Consider the following 25,125-nt stretch of genomic DNA (forward strand, 5'->3'; position numbering starts at 1 on the left):
AAATCAATAAAATGAGATGATCCAGTAATAAACAGAATGTAGAAGACTTTTGTGGAAATTGAGATAGAAAATATTTCCAGACACTGCTGTAAAATGACAAGCCAAAACAGGGAGAGGGAGAAAAGATAAAAGTAAGCATCGTAACAGCAGGGCTATGATTATTAGGACAAAGCCAAGTGTTTCGGTGATGGTGTTAGTGGGGGAAAGGATGCATAGGAACCAGCACTCAATATTACTTTAAGAAACCCAATAAAATGCTTAAATAGCTGGAGAGGTCAAGGACTTGGGCTTTGGAACAGACTGTCCTGTGTTCACTTTCCTTAAGCTATTTAAAGATGGAAAAGATGCTTAGACCATATTTGCCTCATTTCCCTCATGTGTAAAGTGGGAGTAATAGTAGTACCTATGCCATAGAGTCATTGTGAAATTTAAATGTTAACGCTTATAAAGCACTTAAGGTGCTATGGATTACGCTGTAAGCACTCAGTGCATGTAGTCTGCCATTATTATTATTGCAAATATTTTCAACAAACAAAGGAGGGGATGGCTGTACACTGTCATGAAGTGCCTTAAATGAAGCTGCACATGAGTCTTTTGAAGGCAGCATCACACACTGAGCAGCTCTGCAGCAAGATTGGCTGGATGGGAGTCCTGTCTCTATCATGTATTTGTTCAGCAAATTTCTGGACTTTTCTTTAGTCTCCACATGTTTAGATAAAGATGAAAATAGTATAGACCTTTTAGGTTTATTATTATGATTAGACTTGCTACAATCCTTGTAAAACCATTCCCTACAGTCTTGGGCATATGGTCAAGGCTTCAACCTATAGAATAACGTAGAAGTTGTTCTATAGGAACCTCTCCTTGTGGACTTACATATGTGTTGTGGGATAAGTAGGCTATGGACTTTCTGGGTTTCTTAGCTCTAATTATTCTTAGTAGAAGGTAATGAGTATGTGGTTCATACTGAGGCATAGAGTGGCTATAGAAAAGTGGGAGTGTTTGATGTGTGTATAATGCTTTGAAAGAGAGGGTAATTGACTCAGTTCTGTTATAAAGATGATGAGTTTGGGGTCCATTAGCACATGAATCAGCCTCTCTTTCCCTTTCTCTCTCTCATGTTCTGTTTATATGTGACCTTGTCCAAGGGACATATGTGTTATGAGATGAAGATCAAGAACTGAACCCTGAAGAACACCTTCACTTAAAGCATTGGATAGAGGAGCCTCCCCCACCCCCCAACCCCCGACCCCACAAGCAGCAGCAGTTGAGGAGAAACAGGGATAAGAAGAGTAGGACATAATGATATCCTAGGAATTAGGGCAAAAGAGTATTTCAAGAAAGACAGTAACAAATGCTATATGAAGCCAACTGTGATTAAATCAGAAAAAAAGCAACTGGATCTTAGAACTGGAACTGAGGCTTAGGCTTCTCCTAACATCCCTGAAAGCCTTTGACTGTGTGGATTACAATAAACTGTGGGAAATTCTGAAAGAGATGGGAATACCAGATCACCTGACGTGCCTCTTGAGAAACCTATATGCAGGTCAGGAAGCAACAGTTAGAACCGGACATGGAACAACAGACTGGTTCCAATTAGGAAAAGGAGTACGTCAAGGCTGTATATTGTCACCCTGCTTATTTTATTTAAATGCAAAGTGTATCATGAGAAACGCTGGGCTGGAGGAAGCACAAGCTGGAATCAAGATTGCCAGGAGAAATATCAGTAACCTCAGATATGCGGATAACACCACCCTTATGGCAGAAAGTGAAGAGGAACTAAAAAGCCTCTTGATGAAAGTGAAAGAGGAGAGTGAAAAAGTTAGCTTAAAGCTCAACATTCAGAAAACCTAGATCATGGCATCTGGTCCCATCACTTCATGGGAAATAGATGGGGAAACAGTGGAAAGAGTGTCAGACTTTATTTTTGGAGGCTCCAGAATCACTACAGATGGTGACTGCAGCCATGAAATTAAAAGACGCTTACTTCTTGGAGGGAAAGTTATGACCAACCTAGATAGCATATTCAAAAACAGAGACATTACTTTGTTGGCAAAGTATGTTTGTTCGTCTAGTCAAGGCTATGGTTTTTCCAGTAGTCATGTATGGATGTGAGAGTTGGACTGTGAAGAAAGCTGAGTGCCAAAAAATTGATGCTTTTGAACTGTGGTGTTAGAGAAGACTCTTAAGAGTCTCTTGTACTGCAAGGAGATCCAACCAGTCCATTCTGAAGGAGATCAGTCCTGGGTGTTCTTTGGAAGAAATGATGCTAAAGCTGAAATTCCAGAACTTTGGCCACCTCATGCAAAGAGTTGACTCATTGGAAAAGACTCTGATGCTGGGAGGGATTAGGGGCAGGAGGAGAAGGGGACGACAGAGGATGAGACGGCTGGATGGCATTACCGACTCAATGGACGTGAGTTTGAGTGAACTCCAGGAGTTGGTGATGGACAGGGAGGCCTGGCGTGCTGCGATTCATGGGGTATCAAAGAGTCGGACACGACTGAGTAACTGAACTGAACTGAACTGAAATGAACATCCCTGAGAACAGTATCAATAGAGTGAATGGGGCAAAATGTAGTTTGTGGTGGATTTGAGACCCATCAAAAAGATGAGACAAATTAATAAGTAACATAAGACAAAATAAAAATAATATCTTAAAATTATCTTTCCAATGAATTTGAGAGTAAATGGAAAGATAAGAAGGTGGGATACTTACACGTGCTTCCAGGTGAAGGGAAGATGTTTGAAGATCCAAGAGACAAGCAGCAGTTGATGAGGCTAATTTGTGACTTCCAAGGAGGAGCCAGGGCTGGGGTCGCCAGTGTAGACATTAGCTTGGGAAGGAAGGAAGATACCTGTTTCTTTGAGTCAGATGCAAAGAAGAGAGAGAAGAGTGACTGTTTTCAAATGTTAGGGGTAAATGTGGGAGAGATTTATTTGTGAAGTCAGTGACTTGGTCATGAAGGTAGAGGATGGGGACAGCTAAAGCCTTCACTGGAAGAGAACTTTAACTACAGGTGAGTGGAAAAGGGAAAAGGGATTTGTTGATACTACAGGCTCAGTTGAGGCTGGAGATAAAATATCTGTGACAGCACCAAATGATACAGTTCTCTTATAAAAGCTTTTATTCATTTTTTATGCTTTTAGTATATATTTTTATTTTTTCTTCCAGTTTTATTGAGATAGAATTGTTTTTAACTTTTTTTAAAAAACAGCACTGTTTTTAACTTTAAGATGTACAGCATAATGATTTGACTTACATATTTCATGAAATGATTATTACAGTAAGTTAAGGAATATCCGTCATCTCATATAGATACAAAATTCAAGAAGCAGAAAAATCTTTTATGTTGTAATGAGAAATCTTAGTATTTATTCTCTTAGAAATTTGCATATATAATGTACAGAAGTGTTAATTGTATTTGCCAAGTAGTACATTAGATGCCTAGTACTTATTTATCATATAACTGGAAGTTTGTACTTTTTGACGGCCTTCAGCCAGTCCCCCTCCTTCCATCCCTTGCCCCTGGTAACCACAAACCAAATCTCTTTTTCTATGAGTATTTATTTTTGAAGTATAATTGGCTTGCTACACTATGTTAGTTCCTGTTATACAACACAGTGACTTTTTCCCTATACATTTCAAAAATCATCACCTCAATAAGTCTAGTTACAATATGTTACCACAAAGATGTCACTTAAATTGACTGTATTCCCTACATGGTGCATTTCATGACTCGTTTATTTTGCAACTGGAACTTTTTCTTTTTTTTAATTATGTGCTTTTCTATAGAATCCTTTTTTTTTTTATTTTATTTTTAAACTTTATAAAATGTATTAGTTTTGCCAAATATCAAAATGAATCTGCCACAGGTATACATGTGTTCCCCATCCTGAACCCTCCTCCCTCCTCCCTCCCCATACCATCCCTCTGGGTCGTCCCAGTGCACTAGCCCCAAGCATCCAGTATCGTGCATCGAACCTGGACTGGCAACTCATTTCATACATGATATTATACATGTTTCAATGCTGTTCTCCCGAATCTTCCCACCCTCTCCCTCTGCAACAGAGTCCATAAGAGCCAAAGTGGTGGGCGTTGATACATAGCTTTGTTGTGGATGGAGATTTTATATGTGGACAGGGGAGAAGAGTGAGTGAGGAGATGTTGGGAGGACTGAAAATATTGATGATAGGGTCAAAGAGCAAATGGGGATGGAGGAAACGTTAGGTAAAGAATGGAAGGAAGTGAGGAGAAGGTGAAGAACCAAGACCAAACTTTCACTGAGGTAAAGGATTAATTGCAGCAGGAATACAAACACAAGAGTTTGCTTGTTTGGTTGTTTTTCTGAGGCTGAAGGTTTGGCTGGAGAGACTAGTTTCCTTTCTAAGATGCCAGAGTATAGCCATTCGAGGGGGTCCTAGCATGATGTCTGAGTGATAAAATCATTTTTGATGTGAACATTGAAAGGGATCTTTATTTAACCTAATCTCACTTTTTTCTTTTTGAGTCATCCATATTTGCTGCAACTTTTAAAGCAGATTGTGACCTGAGCAGTACATTTCTATTAACAAAACTTGCTCTCAGTTACTTTTCAAACTTCTTTACAACATACCTAGATAAGCTTATAATTTTCCTCCTCTAAACAATTCTTTTCTTTGGAAAACAAGTCCTATGTATGCGTAGTGACTCCTATTAAGTTGGTTCAGTTTAACATACTAATTTCGAGAGGCCTGGCACATGGAGTCGATAACTATAGAAGATGGAAGGTTTAAAAAGTAGAACCCAGAGTATGAAAAGTTGCTTTAACATTTAAAAATCTGTGTGGTATGATAACTACTTAAGGAGAAGATAAGATTTTTTCCACAAAGTATGATATTGTTATACTTTAGGCACAATAGCAGAACTAGTCTTTTCTTTTCCAGTCTCATGTTGGCTTATTTTAATGGATAAAAGTAGCATTTGTTATAAGGTGTATCAGAGAAGGCAATGGCACCCCTCTCCGGTACTCTTGCCTGGAAAATCCCATGGATGGAGGAGCCTGGTGGGCTGCAGTCCATGGGGTCACTAAGAGTCAGACACGACTGAGCGACTTCCCTTTCACTTTTCTCTTTCATGCATTGGAGAAGGAAATGGCAACCCACTCCAGTGTTCCTGCCTGGAGAATCCCAGGGATGGGGAAGCCTGGTGAGCTGCCATCTCTGGGGTCGCACAGAGTTGGACACGACTGAAGTGACTTAGCAGCAGCAGCAGCAATGTATATTAGCTTCATGGTCTAAAGTGTTTAGTTATCAAGCGGATTCTTTTAGTGGACCAAATCTTTGTCTCTCACGTGTTCTGAAGTGTATTCCTTGATGTTTAAGTGAAAAATAATCTAATTTTTAAGAAGGTAAATTTGAAGTTCTGAAAGAATGTTTAAGAATAGTGGATTTTAGCAAAACAAGGAACCTAGGCCTCCTTGTTCTCAAAATGGAGCTAGTGTGGTTTAATAAACCACACTGTTACATACTTGAAACACTGAAGTATTGATTTCCTCAGTAAAAATGAAAACACTCTTATAAAATGACTCTGGATTGTGCTTAGAAATTAACAAATCAATGTTTTCTGCACACTTCATCAGATAAATCCATGATGTCAAATCCTGACCAATGGCTGGTATGTCAGAAAGGAAATGTAATCCAGGTGACATGTGACATAAAAAAGTCACATTGCCTCACACCAACCCTCACTTAAGTCTAGCTAATTAGTGGCACTTTTTGATTAATTCAAGTGGATGGCCCTCAAGGCCATATTTGTAGAACTCAGACTGAGAGTTTCGTTACCCTCTGTGTTCTGATTTAAAATGTTTTGGGTATTAATTCACATAGTTTGAAAATATTAAAATAATTTCAGGATCACTTTGGATATTACCAAATTGAGCCTTGACTGATTTATTCATTCATAAGCTCACCAACTACTTGTTTTACAGATAACACAAATAACATCAGGTTCTAGTAAGATCTTTGGACTGAGATGTTAGTTGGGTTTCTTGTTTAGTTGCTAAGTTGTGTCCGACTCTTTGTGACCCCATGGACTATAGCCCACCAGGCTACTCTGTCCATGGGATTTCCCAGGCAAGAATACTGGAATGGATTGCCATTTCCTCCTTAAGGGGATCTTCCCAACCCAGGGATTGAACCCACATCTCCTGCATTGGCAGGTGGATTCTTTACCACTAAGCCACCTAGGAAGCCCCAGTTGAGTTACATAAGTGTAAAATGAGAGTAAGATTCTTGCCTTTATGGAGCTTACTTTCCATAGACAAGATACTAAATGATCCCTGTAAAGGATATGTGAATTATCTACTAAGTTAGGAAGTGAGAAATGCCATGGACAAAAAGTTAAAATGCAGAACATCATAAGAGGCAACGAGAGCATGTGTGAGGATAGCATGATCAAGGTGGGCTTCATGGAGGGGGAAATGTGAGCAAAGTAAAAAAAAAAAAAAGGTATAGAAATGGGTCACATGACTAGTCTGGGAGAGGAGCGGAGAGATTGCCTTGTTGGAGGACCTGAAGAGGGTGGATGGTCTGAGCAGAGAGACAGAGAGGAAGATGATCAGAAGATGAGGTCAGACATAAGGCACCTTGTTTTTTATTTCTGCAAAGAAGTCCAGCTTTTGGTGTGGTTTGAAAGATTCCAAAGTCTAATTCTCTTCCCATATAAAGTAGTGGGACAGTCGTACATCTGGACAAGAGGAGCATGGATCAGTTGTTCAAAGGGTTTTTCACCCTAAGTCTCTACTGCCTTTCTGAATTCAGGAAAGTAGGATTTAAGTGGTATCAGCCAAAGTGACCATCCCTCTGGAACAACACAATCTTAGAGCCAATCTCTGATGATTCTTGTCAGTCAGTGGTTTTCAACTTTAGAGTAAATGATGGAAGGCATTTTACCAGCCAGTGATCAGCACGAAAGAGTATTAAGGAAATATTTTTAGAAGCTTAAAAAGATGTGGATTGGTGTAAGGGAATTTGAATACAATTCTGGATAGTGAGTGGAATATGGATGAAACTCTGGCTCTGTGAACGTGGAAGCTCAGGTAAATGCTATGATATAAGGTGTTTGCATAGCAGGTGGAGTGGTATTTGTACTGAGGATAAATTTTGTTGGGGAAATACTGTAGCTTCACCCCTTACCCCAGGAGACTACTGATCTATCACAACACCTTTTTAATGACACCTTTTATCATCTCATTGTCTTTCCTAAGATAATACTTTGGCAGCCACAGCTACAGATGGATGCCAGCCTTTGGATGGAAATCTTTTTGCCAGTGTCAGTTAGCTAGAATGAAGAAATTGGTTTGGAAAATAATGAGGTGAAATTTGCCCAGAGTACAGTGGGGTAACTGCAAAGAATCTTGCTTTATCAGGTTAACCAAGTGCCCACAGGTTGCAGAGTAGAAGCTCTGGATGGTGAGGAAAAGTGAAAAGTTTTAGAATCATTGGAGACAAGAGCAAACATTTTCACATTTCAAAGGAGTAGTAGGAATTCTTTTTATTTTTCTTTACCCCATTTCCTAATATGAAAACAAGCATGCTCTCAATGAAATGAACAGTGGGAAATTTTAAAGCAAATAAAAGGAAATACTTCTACACTTAGTGCATAATAAGTCCATAGGCTTTTGGGTTGAGGAAGGTCAGGGAGTCAAATTCTGAAGAGGAAAAGTAAAGAGAAGAAAATCTGGTTAATTTTATGACCAATAATAACATTGAAATTATGCCTTAAGATAAGAATAACGAGGTTGAAGCTTTGGGGCATAAAATGATCGTCTCAGAGGACAGGAAGGAATTCTCCCACTCTTACCCCTAACAATTTGAATGGCACCAAAGGGTGGACCAGATGCATTATGGGGTGTAATATTTTCCCAGGAGGCAGCTCTTATTAACCTGGAAATCCATTCCTGAAAGACCAGTGGCTAGTTTTATCTGGAAAATCCTGTATTTCAGGGGAAATCAGCCTTGAATCCAAACAAAAAGAATTTTGTAGTTGGTGTAATGATAAACTCCCCAGTGATGGATACGGTCTACTTTTGCTTTCGACCCAGTGTATGAATGTGTCTAATCATAATATTCATATAACTAACTGAGTGTATCATAATGAGTGGAAATTGGCCTTTGACACAGAGCAGGTCCAATGGAAAGCACATGAACTATCCTTTAGGAATTAAAAATATGCTCTTGCCCTTTTGCCAGACTTTCTTCAAAGTTCACACTAGCTGCTTGTAGCTTCTGACTTTCTTTCTTGGCTGTAGGATGCTGCTGGAACTCTTGTATTCCAGATGGTAGTGAAGCCTCTGAATCCTTAGCTGTCTTTAAGGGCCCCCGTGTTAGTTTTGAGCCAGTTTTACCAAGTGGAGATCACCTAGGAGAGCAGAAGTCATCTATAGCCAGTCTCTGTGAACTTGCAAGAGCAGGAGAGCCATGCTATTATTATTAAATATAAATATTATTTATTATTATTAAACTATTATTATATGGAGCCTCCTTAAATGATAGATACAGTCTCAGTCAGAGAGTCGAGGCCTTCGGCGTTTCCTTTTACTATTGCTTCTAAACCATCTGGGACCTTAACCTTGTTTGTTCTTTGCCTCTGCATCTTGATTCACTTTTAAAATTGACTTCATTTACTAAGGTAAAGCATGAACATTGGGTAGGGCAGAGTGATTAACTCCAGTTAACAGAAAACCCCCCAATCTCAATGTTTTAACAAAAGGAAAACTTTTTGTCCATTCAAATATCGGCCTGAGAAGAGTGGGTGGCTCCTGGTAGTGACTCAGGGATCTGGGCCGCTTCTAAAGTCTGACTTTGCCGTTTCATAGTCCTTCAGGTCCAATTTCCTTATTTGGAAAATGTAAGCAATAAAAACATACCTCTACATTTGTTGTGACGATTAAATAAAATACGACATGTTGAATGACTCTCATGGGCTTCCCAGGTGGCGCTAGTGATAGACAACCTGCCTACCAATTCAGGAGACATAAGAGACGCAGGTTTGATCCTTGGGTCAGAAAGATGCCCTGGAGGAGGGCATGGCAGCCCACTCCAGTATTCTTGCCTGGAGAATCCCAGGGACAGAGGAGCCTGGAGGGCTAGAGTCCATAGGGTCGCAAAAAGTCTGACACGACTGAAGCGACTTAGCACGCGAGAATGACTCTCAGGACCTGGCAGGTAGTACGTGCTCAGGAAGTTTTGCTGATTCTTCCTTCTGTGGGTGTCAGGCATGAGTGTGTATGGGGAGGGAGGGAGTCACACCAAGAGGAAGTGGGGCTGATACCTGTATTCACTCTGCTCACAAGCTCTAAAAGAGCTCACTGCATCTAAAGAGGAAGACTTGAAACTTGACTACTTCAGTCCTCTGAAGGCAAGCACTGTGTCTCTCCCTTTTTTGTTAACTGTCATGTTCCCAAAGTCTAAATCCTATCAGGATAATGACAAAAGCTAGGGTTAAATCAGTGCTTAAATATCAGAACTATATAACAAAAGAACTAGAAAATGAAACTCTTTTTTCTGTTTTCCCTTCCTGTCACCCAAGTGCCCCCAGATTTTATAAAAACCCAAGATGATAAGATAATGCCCAGGATGGCTGTCAAGTTCCTGATTCTACACTTTTTTAGACTTTGTCCAAATCCTTACGTGCAAACCATAGTAACAACTGCTTGTAATTTTGAAATCTTATATATGATGGTATATGATGGTGTGTAATTAAAATTTTGCTTAATCTGTTACCCTTTTCATGTTAAGCTTGTATACAGTGTCTGTTGGCATTTATAGATCTTTTTATGTGATTTATTTATTTATTTTATTTTTGGTGCATGAGCTTCTCATTGCAGTGCCTTCCCTTTCCTCCGAGCACAGGATCTGGACATGTGGGCTTCAGTAGTTATGGCTCCCATGTTCTAGAGCACAGGCTCGGTATTTGTGGCACATAGGTTTTGTTGCTCCAAGGCGTGTGGGATCTTCCCATACCAGGGATTAAACCTGTGTCCCCTGCATTATCAGGTGGGTTCATATCCTCTGTACCACTAGGAAAGTCCTGTAGATCTTTTTTGAAGTACTTGTTTTTATAGCTTTAAAAGCTGCTTTTTTTGTCTCTCATTTTGTATAAAGTGTTTGCTATAAATAAGCCACTCTGTCTGATTTTTTTCCAAGATAGGGCACACAAGTGGAAGGGTAGAATTTAAAGGGAGGACATTAAAATTTCAGTTTTTTTTTTTAATTGAAGTAAAGTTGATTTACAATATTGTGTTAAAGATATTCTGTTTCAGATGTATAGCAAAGTGATTTGATTATACATCTATGTATGTGTATATCTATATTTTTTCTGATTATTTTCTATTATTGGTTATTGCAAGATATCAAATATATTTACCAACTGAGCCACAAGGGAAGCCCATAATTTCCTATGCTCTACAGTAAATCTGTGTTGTTGTCTATTTCATATATAGCAGTGTGTATCTACTATTATATATCAGTAGTAAAAAAAATGTCTTTTACTATTTTTTTCTGTCTGAATTTTGCTGCCAATTGCGCATCCCAATAGTCCAGATGTGTTTTATTAGTCAAAATTGAATTCGAAAATATTCTTAAAACCCCTTCACCTTGCTGAACTGTGTTGTACCAGTTTTCAGAAGGAAAAGATGACTTGGAGGTATCTTATTTTTAAGAATCCTAACAAATTATTTGTTCGGGTGACTGGGAAGTGTCTGGTTAACCTGATCATGCTTCCCACCCGCTCTCCCTCCTGTCCCTGTTTATTGCCCTCAGTGGGCAGGTTGCTTGAGTAGCTGCCTTCTTCCTCAAACAACTTTCCCTGGCGTGTTTCCTAGACGTTAGTGCACTCATTGATTATGCCATCTCCCTGGAGCGCAATATTCATGTATATTCTTTTGCATGCATAAGAGGGAAACTGAGGTTCACGGTGGTCTGCTCTGTCTATTGTCAAAGGTCACAGGGAATAGGAAGAAAATGTCAATGCCATTGACATTTCACCCCGATATCTCTATCCATCCAGTCACAGTGCTGGCAAGATTCCCCTTGGCTTTCCTTTCAACATCTGACACAAGGAACATGATACTTTCAAGTTGAATTCATCACTTTCTGCTTCCAAAGAGTGGCAGCAGCAGGCTGTCCACTCCACTCGTCCTTCTGTGAAGCTGAAAAGACCATGTTGTTTCCTGTCCCACAAGTGGACCTTTTTTTTTTCTTCCAAAATAGAAGAACTAGGCACAGCGAAGTGTGCAAGTTGGGCCAGCTGTATACATTTTTCACCCATATTAAAACTGCCAAAATCCAAATGCAAGAACTCATTCTGAAAGACCTGAGCATTTCACTTGTTGACTTATGGACATTTTCCCCCCTAATGACATTAATAACCTTCTGTGTGCAGTATATTGAGGAAATTTTATGGCAAAGAAAGCAAATTTGCAGAGATTCATGGGACTACTTTTTCAAGGAGTGTTAGCAGAGATGACTGATTCTGATGTGTTATTAATAGAAGCAAAAATTATGATTAAATATCTGGAGAATCTTTTTATTTAGAGGGAAAAGTTCTAGTCCAAATGTTAACTGAGAATTCAACATTTCATGTCCTCATCCTGTCTCCTGAAGACCAAACGAACAAACAAAAAGCTTCTCTTCATGTTCTTTGTTCCCTTCCCTAAAGCTGGATATATTATGTATTCTCAGAGAAAAGGATATGTATGAGAATAGCAAAGATGCTGTATCCATCAGAGTAGGGTGGATACACCCTGCAGATCTTAGTACCTCAAAAAACACAAAGGTTTATTTTTTGCTGACACTTCTTATATATCTTTGGTTGGCAGAGACTCAGTCTGAGAAATCAGCTTTATTCTTGTACTTTGCTGGTCAATCTTAGAGACAAACTTGGAACTCTTAGAGCAGGGGTTGGCAAACATATTCTGTAAAGGGCCTGATAGTAAATATTTTCAACTTCGCAGGTCATAGAGTTTCTTGTTACAATGACTCAAGTCTGTTATTACAGTGCACAATCAGAGTTTACAATAGTTTATAATGCATAAACAAATGAGCATGGGCTGTGTTCCAATAAAACTTTATTTACAACAATAGCCAGTGGGCTAGATTTGGCCTATGGCCTGTAGTTTGCCAATTCTTTTAATTAAGTTGTATAGCTCCAAAGGGACACTTGGTACCTCTGCGAAATGATTGTTTTTGTTGAGTCACTAAGTCACGTCTGACTCTTTTGAGACCCCGTGGACTGTAGCCCACCAGGCTTCTCTGTCCATGGGATTTCCCCGGGGAGAATACTAAGTGGGTTCCATTCCCTTCTCCAGGGGATTTTCCCGACCGGGGTATCTAACCTGGATCTCCTGCACTGCAGGCAGTTTCTTTACTGCTGAGCCATGGGAGAGGCCCCTGCCCAATGACTAATGACTAATGATTCTACTTGACCAAGAGAGCATAGGGAAGTACAAGCCTGTTGCTTCCTGAAATAAGCCTAGACTTTACATATGTTCACACACATATGTGGAAAATGATGAAGAATTAGTTGAGTGATTATTTTCATAGTTCCACAGACTTGCTTGATTAAACCTACAGGTCTTTAATTATTTACTGTTTTAAATGAAAATCTTTAAAAAAAATTTATTTATTTGACTATTCTGGGTCTTGGTTGCAGCATGTGGGAATCTAGTTCCCTGATCAGGGATTAAATCTGAGACCCCTGCGTTGGGAGCACCGAGTCCTAGCCACTGGTCCACCAGGAAGTCCCACCTACAGTTCTTTGAAAGTTTCTCTGTCCCCTCAGTTTTATCCTTAAATCAGAAAATCAGACTTTACACGGTGCCATGTTCATTTTCTCTTTAAGAGGCGGTGGAAGTGGCCAGTCAATCAAAAAGGATGCTGCTCAGCTCTGTTTATGCAGCCTTGGGGCCATGTACATTCACCTGTGGGGATCCTAAAGTGAATCAGCTTATGTACCCTGAAACATCTTGGGAAGGAATTTGGGAGGAGCAAGAGAGGCATTTTAGATGGCATTTTTCAGTGGTGAAGTTGCCTAGGGGACAAGTCATTGTCTTGCAGATCAGTTTTTGAGAAGTCTCCAGCTGTCTCAGTGCAGTCTGGGCATAGCAAACAGTGACAGAAAGGTTTTCAGTTCATTCTACTGTAGATGGAGCCTCACTCAAACCCATTGGACCACAAGATGATGTCACTTTATGTATTTGGTTCTAGCATACCCACCTCCTTCCCTAAATCACAAGACAACCCCACTTTGCCTCTCCTGTTTCACCATTATTTTATAAAGTTGAATGGTTCCATGCCTTCAGTCGACTCACCTCTTTCAAGTTTTATTGGTACTTACTGTTCTAAGAGCAAAATGTAATGAGTCCATTTATTTTTACACAATTCAACTCATTAATATATCTGACTTTTCTCCATAGGAAGTGTTTGACTAGATATAGAGAAATGTATACTCAGGCAGATCTGTCAGTTAAAGCAGAGATACTGGGAATCTATTATATAGGTAGCTAACTCTCTGCACATGACAATATCTGCTCATGTTGATTATAATCCATAACTTCTATAATTTTAGGGCATTTTTGCACATTATCAGACAGCAGAACACTTTGTAATCCATGTTAATAATTACATTTCAAAAAGATTTAAAAAAACCAAAAAAACAAAACAGCAAAGCAGGCGCTTGAACCAGGATCCATGAGCTGGTGATAGTCCTAAAATTTCATCCTCCTATTCAGTGATATTTATGTTGAATATGAGAAGATCCTAAAAGCAAAGATTACTTGACCATGACAAAGAGGACCACTTAAAAAGAGTAGCCTACATCTAAAAGAACTATGTCCAAGGTCCAGATGATATTTTTATGTAAAGTGGTGTGGTACTATACCTTGAAATTAATTGTCGTTGACTTCAAGGTGTGCTATGTTTCAAAATTTCATTTCTCAGATTAAATGTCAATGTCAAGTTGTCTCGGAGAAAGGCTTTAGTGTTTCTAAAGAGACTACTTTCTAAGTCTCTTTGTTTGGAAAAATAATAATGATGATAATAATACCACTTATTATGTCCCAGGCATTGTTCTGAGCCTTTTAAAGTGCATTTGATTGTCACATCTGCCTTTTGAGCTTGAAACTATTCCATTTTTCTTCCCACTTTGCAAAGGAGGAAACTAAGGCACGATGAAGTTGTTACTTGCCTAATATCACGCAAGGAATAAGTAGCAGAGTCAGAATTTGAACCACTGCAGTTTGCACCAGAATCCATATAAATAACCAGCATTTGTAAGAATACTCACTCTGCTCTAACATCTTTCACATCTGGAGCATGGGGATTAGCACTGGGATGCCAGTGGAGAAGCAGCAAAATTTAAGGACTTATAAACAACTAACCCATTTTATAGAGGAAAATCTGTGCTCTTTTTGAGCTTATCTAAATTGACCACAGATTCACTGAAGAGAGACCACTTCAGTTTATTGGGACTGTGGAGATAAGGGACATGTTAACCCCATTTATTTCAGTAATGGTCTCTTTGTAGATATTTTTCTTTCTAGAATGAAGGGAATGTGAAAGAAAAGGAAGCACTCTTTGCTGTCAGTCAATGGGTACTCAGTGAACTGGGTCATCATTGTTTGTCTCTTCCCTCTGACCTTAACTGTCCTTGGTTTGTCTCCCACAAGCTTCCTTGAAAACCCTCTGCCATACTTGAGTTCCCACACGTGACAGTCTGACCTTGCAAAAAAGATTAATACAAAATATCTGCCAAAGGTTTGGTATTCCCAGCCCAGATCTTTATCTCAGAATAAGAAGCGGGGTGCAATTTATCTCTCATGAATCATAGGCATTGAGATGCTGGGAACATTTCACTGGCAGGAGGAATTGGCAAAAATAGTCCCAGTGGATTTCAGGTTTATTTGACTAATTCTTTCAGCACTTGTCAAATGAAACTAGTTTTGTTTAGGTAACAAAACAAGCTGTTTCCTCTGCCATTTCTCCACTGAGCAGTATAGGCACTTGTGGCGAACACACATTACTGCTAACTGTTATGATGTTTGCTGTCAAATTCATTTATTTATACAACTGCTGGAAAAAGCCTGCGGCCCATAAGCAGCCATGAAAGATTTCAGAGTCGTGGTGTGGGGTCATGAGAGGGAAAAAAGTCTCCACTGGTTATGAGAAAGGAACTGACACAGGAAACGGTCACATATGGTGCAGATTTATTGTGTCCGGGGTTTCCCATTCAAATCTCATTACACCCACAGCTCAGCGCTGGGCATGGCACGGCTGCATCCATTTCAGTTTTGGCATTCGACAGAATTACTGCTTCAGCTTCACACCAAGGACTGGAGAGGTGATAAGTTTATCATTCTGGGGAGGGAGTGTACCCGAATTGTATTTGTAAAGAGGGCTGTTGACTGTCCCTACCTTTTTGACACACGGACATCACTTTGTTCAAAGCTGGCAGGCAAGGTTTGCTAACAGAAAAGAAATAGGAGGTAGTGATAATAGGTGGGATAGAGGTGGAGAGTATTACAAAAGGGATGAAGGGAACAGTAAAGATAAGATGAAATGGAAACCAGCTGGAATTTTGCAGATTTTATTTTTTGATTAGTGGGAAAAAATAAGTGTCTTGCTTAGAGACACACGTGTGTGTGTGCATGTATCCACACACATATGAATGTGTGTATACGCATATTTTTTTCTGGTCCATATTTTCTAAAAATGAACAATCTTATGTGCACATTTTAGTGTTTTCTTCACCTTTAACTCATCTCTTTCAACATCTTTTATTGTGAATGCTTGCAACACTTACAGGGCTGTTTTAGACTCCTATGACGCAAATGCTATTAGTTGGAGATGAGGATAGTGTCAAAAAAGGCAAAAGGAGAGTGCAAAGTATTTTTAAATAATACTCCTTTTAAAATTATGATGAATGAATTGTTAGCACATGTTCATACCTGACTCTCAGCTGGCAAAGAATCCACCTGCAATGCAGGATACCGTGGTTTGATTCCTGGGTCAGGAAGATCCCCTGAAGAAGGGTTACCACTCCAGTATTCATGGGCTTTCCTGGTGACTCAGATGGTAAAGAATCCACCTGCAGTGTGGGAGCCCTGGGTTCATCCCTGGGGTGGGAAGATCCCCTGGAGGAGGGCATGGCAACCCACTTCAGTATTCTTGTCTGGAGAATCCCCAAGGACAGAGGAGCCTATTGGGCTACAGGCCATGGGATTGCAAAGAATCAGACATGACTGAGCGACTAAGATGTATGCTTGCATTCCTGGCTCTGCACATACATCATTACATTTGACCCTGTCCATCAGCCTATGGATTGGAAACCATTCTCAATCACATTTACAGAGAAGTGAACTGAGTCAGAGAGAGGATACTTATGTAATTTTCCTGTTGTTTTGCAACTAGAAGGTGGCAGAACCAGGACACAATGCAGATTTCTCTAACTGGAAAACCCGATCTCTCGCCCCCAAGACTGAACTTCCTGAATTTGCATTTACCTTGGCTGTTTTCAGTGCAGTATTTAGTGAATCAGCATAATTATAATAATGCAAAAATATTTTCTATGCCACTTATTTCAAGGAAAATATAGAAAAAAACATTTCCACATAGTGAAATCATATAACATAGTCCTCTAGAATGAGTTTGAATGGACTTTCATCACCAAAAATAAGAGGTTTCTTTTCTATTTAAAAATGGTGGATTCAGAAGAAAGGGCTATTTGATACTACCTAATCCTCTTCCTCATCTCATCACCACTTCATCACTTACTTTTATCTCCTGATCAGAGTAACACTTTTTTCTACAAAGGGAACAAATATTTCAAAATACTCACCAAGAAAACTCAGTAAAGACAGAAAGACCTTTCACAGAAGGCCTTCCAAGCATCTTTGCTTCATTCGTATAACGGTTGGTCTTGTGTGGTTTTCCATTTTTCTTACATTAGTTTGGAAATCTATTCCCATGGAAAACAGACCCAGGTTCAAGAACTTTGGTGAGATTGCTCATATAATGGGTACAGATCATAGAATCCATAGCTCCTGAAGTCTGTTAGCCCGTTAGCCCCATGGATGTTTATGCTTCATTGAGAGCTTGCCACAGATACTGCCTGTGCGATATCTTCAGTCCTTCAGAGCTGTCTTTACACTTGGGCATCTCTATTCTACCCTCTCTTGACTCCTGAGCATACAGAGTTACTTTGCCATGCCAACCACGAGCTATTAGATTGTCTTCCTCACTGAAAATGATGCCAGAGGAGACCCAGCTCCCATTATGCAAAGCAACCTGCAAATGCCTTAATTTTGAAGCTTCAGGACCTAAATTTGGAATACATTGAATGTTCCAGTTCATTAAAATTTAAGTTTCCCAAATTACATTTTCTTATAGTAATCTTAACTATCTATGTGGGTATGTGTGCAAGTATATACCATATTGTGATCACACAATAGACTCTAAGACTGATAATTCTAGATTCCAAATTAGCTAGGTTGTGTTTTGGTCATCTGTATTGAATCCATTGTTCACAAGAACATCACTTTTAATTTCTCTTCACTTTACAAGTGCAACATATGCCCATTATTTTTGAGGTTTAAAAAAATAATTTATTAATTTTGAATTCTCCATTTCAAAAACATAGACAGCTTTTCTCTATTATTTCTAAAGCAATCAATTTGTATATCTTCTTTAATATTTCTTTGCAAGATTTCAGTTACTCCCTTTGTATATTTAGGAACACGGCTTTGATATTTTGGAATTTTACTCCTCATAGCCTGAGGGTTTATAAATGGGGATAAATTCAACCTGTCTTCACTTTTTTTGATCTGTGGCCATTTATATTTGTTAAATTAGAAATAATGAGGTGTAAATGGTGTTTGACAGAAAAGAATTGTAAATGATTTCTTTTCATTTCTTGAAAATAAGAGAATGATTATATATTTTGTTTTTGTCAAAATCTGCTATACATTAGTGTACCATGAATTGTGAAATCTATCACAAAATGGCTAAAAAATTATCGAGGGAAATGGTGGTGTTAACCTCGAGGAAAAAAATCATTAATGTTGATGTATTTCATTCAATTTCAAACATATAAATTTCTCTCTTTTGTTGAAAAGGGGAAGATGGAAAGATTCTATGTGCCTTTGAGTCAAAACATTTATTTTAAACATACTTTTTTCTTTCCTTCTGATCCATTTTTCTAAATAAAGGATAGAGTTGTTTCTTTTTTTTTTCCTTTTCTTTTAATTTTTTTTTTTTCCTAGCAAAGACTACCCCTTTGGCATATTTTCTTTTCAAACGTGAAATGAGGTGGAAAATCCTCATTTCACGACAGGAAGGACAAATATTGACACAAAGTTAATATTTGTTAGAACCCTGGGAGCAACCTGAGTGTGTGTGTGTGCACATGCGCTTGTGCGTGCACACACACACATACACACACACTCACATACATACTCACCCACTTTCTCCTCTGCCTCTTCCTCTGCCTGGCATACCTAATACCCTTCCTTTCTAGGTTTTCCCGTCTATGGTTTCCAGTCTAGGGAAAGGTGGACAGAGTATGTTGTATGTAGTGTGTTTTAGGATGTTAGAGTACACACAAAACAAGTGCTTGTGTGCACACCTGCACACACATGTACAACCTGCTTCATTCTAATTTTTTCCACTTAGAGGGGAGCTTCTGGACTTGATCACCGGTCTTGTCCATCTTGAATGCAATAGCAGATGCTGAGCCGACACTCACTGGTCACTCGGCATTTATTAAGTCCTGTCCATTCTTGCCTTCTGGAGAGGAATGCCCTGGGGTGACTGTTTGGCTGCCCCTGACAGACTGGGTCACTTTATCTATTCACATTGATTATGAAAGTCAGCTGTGGACAGACCTTGGTTTTTTTTTTTCACCCTTCTTCTCTTAGCCTTTCTTACAAGCACCCCTGCCTGGATTTTCATGAGGAAATAATCAGATTAGGCCTTTCACGGTGAGTTCATATGGAGTTCTCTTTCTCCAGCGTGCTACTAACCGAATAAACGTGTTTAGTGGTAAATTGTAAATGACATTATGATTACCAAAGCCAGCATGGGTTTCATTTAAAAGTGATCAGAATTGCAGACCACAAAAATTGTGACTGGCAGATAAGGCCATTTGGAGAAGTGGGAAAAGAACAGACAAAAACAAGTGAGAAAGAGAATCATCACTCAAAATGAAATCCTTCACTAATGGAAAGAGGCAGGAGAGAGAAACCCAGGGAAAGAAAAGATGGAATGCTATTTAGAAAGGGAGCTGGACTGTCCCTGTGAGTGCTGGAGGGGATGTGACTGCATCTGGCTGTATGCATGCTCTTCTCTAAGGGGTTCATGTCAGTTCTCTCCCACAATGAAGTTAGTGGGAATGTGCTCTACAGCACAGGGAGCGCAGCTTGGTGCTCTGTGATAACTTAGATGGGTGGGACGGGAGAGATGGAAGGGAGGTGCAGGAGGGAGGGGAATTATGTATACTTACAGCCAATTCACTCTTCATTATATAGCAGAAACAAATACAACACTGTAAAGAAATTATATCATACTCCATTTTAATAAAAAGACCTACATCCACTTAGCAGCTTTGGAACCCTGGTGCTTTCCTGTGCTTGATTTTTTGCCTCATCTCAAAAATAAAATACTGGAATTGATTAATTCTGAAGATGAGATAGGAAAATGGGTGGTGAACTACTGATAAACCACCATCTTTTAGTCATTGGTAAGTTTTGGAGAAATAAAAATGAAATTTCTCATTTATGAACACCAAGATTCCAAGTTTGGCTATAAAACTAAAACTTACTTGCCAATAATCTTTAGGCTGTTGCCTTTGTTAAATTTGTGGCTCTATGTTCATACTTGAGGGATGCTAAAATTTTTTACAGGTCAAGCGGTAATATGAAAAAAGCAAATGCAATCTCAACAAATGCATGATTTCACAAATAACCAAAAATCTCTCTGTCAACAGGCTGTGTAAAGAGAACCAAAAACCTTTCTGTCAATAGACGGTGTAAAGAGAACTCCTGGCCACCCGATATGCCTCCTAAAGGGTTAATCATCCCAGCTGACACCACATCTAAATACAATCCCCAAATGAATGATTTGGATTCCATTCTATTTTGCCAAAAGCTTAGGTAGAAGTTTAAAGACGTTCTTCTTCTCACGACTGTTACTAAGTAATTGTGTGAATCATAATTTCTGTGAGTCAGTTTTACTGTCTATAAACTATGAATAATTAAACTTGCCAATAAGTTTTAGGTAAAGGTGGTTAGGAAAAGAAGAAGGGAAGAAAATAAGGGATGGAGGGAGGAAAGAAAGAAGGACGAATCACCAGCCTTATAGCTTAGAGGTATCTTTGAAGTGGGGCCATTTCTACCATTTGGCATTCTAGTCCCTGTTTGATTCTGTCCCACTTCCGGTACCACTCTTATGAGTCTATGGACTTCCTGTCAGATATTTCTTTATCTGAAACTCTCCCAAGGAAACATTATAGATTATTTGCAACAACCATGGAAAAGCCACCATCTAAAACCTGTTGAATCAACTAAGCAGAGTCTCCCGTTGACAAAATTGTATGCAAACCTTCAGGACCCCTCTGATAGTTTCCATGCCACTGTATATACTCCATGCCAGAGTATAAAGATGCGATGTGTTTTCCTTAAGATTCCTGCTTGCCCCAGACATTATCCCAGGTCTACCACTACATACTACCTACTGGCACCTTCTGGAGATGTCTCCAGAACACGTCTTCCCTGATTTCATTTATAGGCTTATCCAAGCCTTTACGCCCTTCCTCCACCTGTTTAATGAATTAGTGAACAAGCTGGGAAAAATGCTTTGTCATAACAGAAATTATTTTGTGGACAAATCAGTTACCTGATTCAAGAACAGAAGATTCTTATCATCGACTGTAATTCCACTCTTAAGGTTTCATGTGAAATAATTGGATCTCTCATGATATTGAGCTATCAAATATTAACATTAATTCAAGGGACAATTCTCTCAATACACTTTTGTGGTATACTCCGTTATTGTGATGAGTTGGTTTAAACTGTATTCAAGTTACAGAATAATAACCTTATAACTAGATAAATTATTTGAAGAGTAGGAGTTTTGAAAAGGACATTATGTATCAATCAACTAATACACGTTAATGAGTTTCTACTGTGTTTGACGCAGGATGTTAAGTAAGCCCTATGATAACTGAAATATGAGATACAGTCTTAGGCCTTGAGAAATGACCCCTTAAGAACATTGGTTCCTAGTGTTTATGTAATTTATCAAAGTACATATAATTAGTAGCAGAGAATGATTGAAAATCATATCAACTAAGAGACTATTTTGTTCAGGGACAATTCCAAGAATTTAGCAATATACAGAGGTAACTTTTAAATACCTTGTAACTGCTGGATGAGAAGCAGAAAGAAAAAAGTCAGAGATCCACGAAGCTCGATAGAATGTAAACAATTCATCAATGGCATCAGCATGGCTGAAAAAAATGTTTAAAAAGAAGGAAAGTAAGCAGTAGGTTTAGAAAAGAGGAACTGGAGTGATTCAAAGATCTTCCACGAGGGAAGGCTACCTAAATGTCCCGTTTGAAAAGGGGATAACAGTAGTAGAGATCAGTGTATCATAGTCTCAAAGAAGAACTTCCATGATTATTAAGGTCATACAATTAGTTAATTTTCTTAATACTTTTTCCATGTTTTTGAAGATAAGTCAAACACACTCTATGTAATGGTGACCATTTAAAAATTTTTACAATTAAATCTATACATAAATTAATAATTTGACATTTAATTTAGCAAATTCAATTTGTTTAAGAGGTGGAACAATTAGAATTTTCAGTTTTGTGTCAGTTTTCAAGAATTAGGCTTATTTCATCCAAGTTTTTTGTTTGTTTGTTGTTGGTTTCATTGAATTTTGCTGTTATACTTATTTTTCTTTATATATATATATATATATTTTATTGAAGTATAGTTGACTTACAATGTTTCATGTGCACAGCAAGGTGATTCAGTTATACATATACACATATATTTTTTGAAATTGTTTTCCATTATATGTTATTACAGTAAATCTTTGCTATACAGGTTCCCTGTACATCCTGCATTAGTAATAATTTGGGGTTTTTTTTTTTGGTTTTAATCTTTAGGCTATTTAGATGAATATGCACTAGGGCAAGTTAAAACATGTAGGAAACAATACATTTTTGTGACTATTAAGTTGAAGTCAGAGGAACTCTTTGTTAGAAGATAAAATATACTTTTGAATTCAGAACAAAAACTCTAGGCTCATAGAAATATTAGGAGTGGTGGGAATAGTGAATAATGCTGTCTCTTCAAATGCTTTCATCACGTGCAATCATACTCAAGTTATGCTCTGCTAAGTCGCTCAGTTGTGTCTGACTCTCTGTGACCCTATGGACTGTAGCCCACCAGGCTCCACTGTGCATGGAATTCTCCAGGAAAGAATACTGGAATGGGTTGCCATACCCTCCTCCAGGGGATCTTTCCAACCCAGGGATTGAAGCCAGGTCTCCCGCATTGCAGGTAGATTCTTTACCCTCTGAGCCACCAGGGAGTTGAGCTCTATTTAATGTCAACACTCCCAAATTACTACTTTCTTCTTTTCCTCCTTCTGTATTTCTTTTTTCTTCATGTTAGCGATAAAAAAAAGTTTGATAAAATGATATAGTCTGACATCCAAACTCTTTCACAATCTGGTCACAATATACCTTTGCAATTTTAATATACTTCCCATAAAATTTCTGTCCCAGCCACCTCAATCTATCTACCTATTTCCCATTGACTCAAATATTATTACCTGCTTCTCATCTATTGTTTTTCCATTTTTGGAGGCCTTAGTGATTATTCCTTTTTCTTAATTACTTTGCTTTACTTTTACCATTTAGCTATTATATACATTATTAACTTTAAATAACATTTTATGTAACATATGCATTTAAATTATACTGCATGCCGCTTGCTCAGTCATGTCCAACTCTTTGCGGCCCCATGCACTGTATAGCCTGCCAGACTCCTCTATCCATAGGATTTTCCGGGCAAGAATACTGAAGTGGGTTGCCATTTCCTCCTCCAGGGAATCTTCCCGACCCAGGTTTTGAACCTGCATCTCCTCTGTCTCCTGCACTGCAGGAGGATTCTTTACCCACTAAGCTGTAGGACCTGTTATTTAATATATGTATCTTTCCATGTTTTTCCCAAGACTTTGTTGCATTCTCAGTATCTAGTACACTTGAATATTCAGTAAATGTTTCCTGAGGTTACAGGTGATGGTGAGCGTGATGGATTGGAAATCATCTTTGGGAGACTGTAGTTCTTAAGTCACTTTTTTTTCCCTTTATTTTATAGGTACATTTAGAGAAGAGCAGAAATGCACCTACCGACCCCTGATAAATGGCTATATCTGCAAACAGACTGACCCAGTGATCTTAATTCTCGACAGTGCTGATACCACTTGGGCAATGCAGAAGTTGTATCCAGTTGTATCTGTGACTAGCAGTTTTGTTGACACCTTTAGTAGCATAAATGCCAGTGCTCCCTGCTCCATTTCAAGGTCGGTATCTGCTTTCTATTCCATTGTGCCCACCAGGAAAATCACCAAGGTCTGCTTTGTGGATCAGACTCCTGATGTTTTGCATTTTTTTCTATTGGGGAACAAAAATACCTCTAAGCTCCTCCTGGCTGTATTCTACCATGAACTCCAGAGCCCATATGTTTTCTCAGGAGACAGATTCATTCCACCTACTCCAGTTCATTCAACTTCCTCACTGTTGAATGAGTCTATTGGCTCCAACTATTTCAGCATCACAGATAACCTCTTGTATGTTGTCCTACAAGGAGAGAAGCCCATTGAAATACGGTCAAGTGTTTCCATTCATTTGGCCCTCAATGTGATGTTTTCAGTTCTAGAAAAAGGCTGGGAAATCGTGATCCTTGAAAGACTAACTGTCTTCTTGCAGATTAACCAAGATCAAATCAGATTTATTCATCAGATGCCTGGAAATGAAGCAACCTTAAAGGCCATGGCTGATAGTAGAGCAAAGAGAAAGCGCAATTGCCCAACTGTGACTTGTACCAGTCATGACCGAGTAGGTCAGCGTAGACCTCTCATGGTAGAAATGAGCTCATATAGAGACCTACCCACCATGGAAATGATCTCAAAAGTGATGGTCATTGAAATTGGTGATCTGCCAACAGTAAGGAACGCTGGACTGACTCCATCTTTATCAAGTAACAAATTACAGAATTTGGCTCACCAGGTTATCATTGCTCAGCAGACTGGATTACTAGAAAGTGTCCTGAATATGACTATTGGGGCCTTACTCGTGACTCAATCAAAGGGAATCATCGGCTATGGGTAAGTACTAATTATAATAACATCTAAATATGAGCTGATTTCTTTGATACATATTGCAAATGTCAGTCTATTTACACTGAATTACGTAAACTGTCTGCTTTTTAAGATAAGAATAAAAATGCCAAGAGCTATTTATAGACTTAAATTCTCAATTTTAAAATTTGTGATTAAATCTAGAGTCTTTGTGGTTATTCTATTTCCTAGGTAAGTGGGGATGTTATATTAATATTTTTGTACTTTAAATCTTAAGCGTAGACAGATTTTTCTAAGGCAACTTGTTTTCAACTTGTTTATTCATTCATTTATCATGTGATGCATTTTAGCAGTGGCTAGATTCTGGGGTTGCTAAAGTGAAACAGATATGATCTTTGCCTTATGGGACAAAAACACTATCACAATTTCATACAGCCGTGAGTTAAAACCCATGAATACCCATGGGGCTGATAAAAATCCTGCCTGTAGGGACTGAGGAATGGCCTTATATCTAGGAACATTTTGGAAAGATGACTAGGAGTTTACTAATTTAAAACAGTGATTCTGTTTGGGTTTTATTCAACCTAGGATTATAAAGGGCTTCCCTTGTGGCTTAGCTGGTAAAGAATCCACCTGCAAAGTGGGAGACCTGGGTTCAATCCCTGGGTTAGGAAGATCCCCTGGAGAAGGGAAAGGCTACCCACTCCAGTATTCTGG

The 25,125-nt window shown here is 38.8% G+C and overlaps 1 protein-coding gene across 2 annotated transcripts in view; it reads left to right on the forward strand.

Moving 5' to 3' along the window:
• The window catches only part of PKHD1 (PKHD1 ciliary IPT domain containing fibrocystin/polyductin), a 457,080-nt gene that overhangs the window by 380,346 nt on the left and 51,609 nt on the right, over nucleotides 1-25,125 (forward strand). For both annotated transcript variants that reach the window (XM_070360807.1, XM_070360808.1), the window contains one exon: nucleotides 23,427-24,435. In XM_070360807.1, coding sequence (XP_070216908.1) covers nucleotides 23,427-24,435 — 1,009 coding nt within the window. The remainder of the gene's footprint in view (nucleotides 1-23,426; nucleotides 24,436-25,125) is intronic.

The sequence above is a fragment of the Bos mutus genome, chromosome 23 (assembly GCF_027580195.1).
Source record: "Bos mutus isolate GX-2022 chromosome 23, NWIPB_WYAK_1.1, whole genome shotgun sequence".
NCBI lineage: Eukaryota > Metazoa > Chordata > Mammalia > Artiodactyla > Bovidae > Bos > Bos mutus.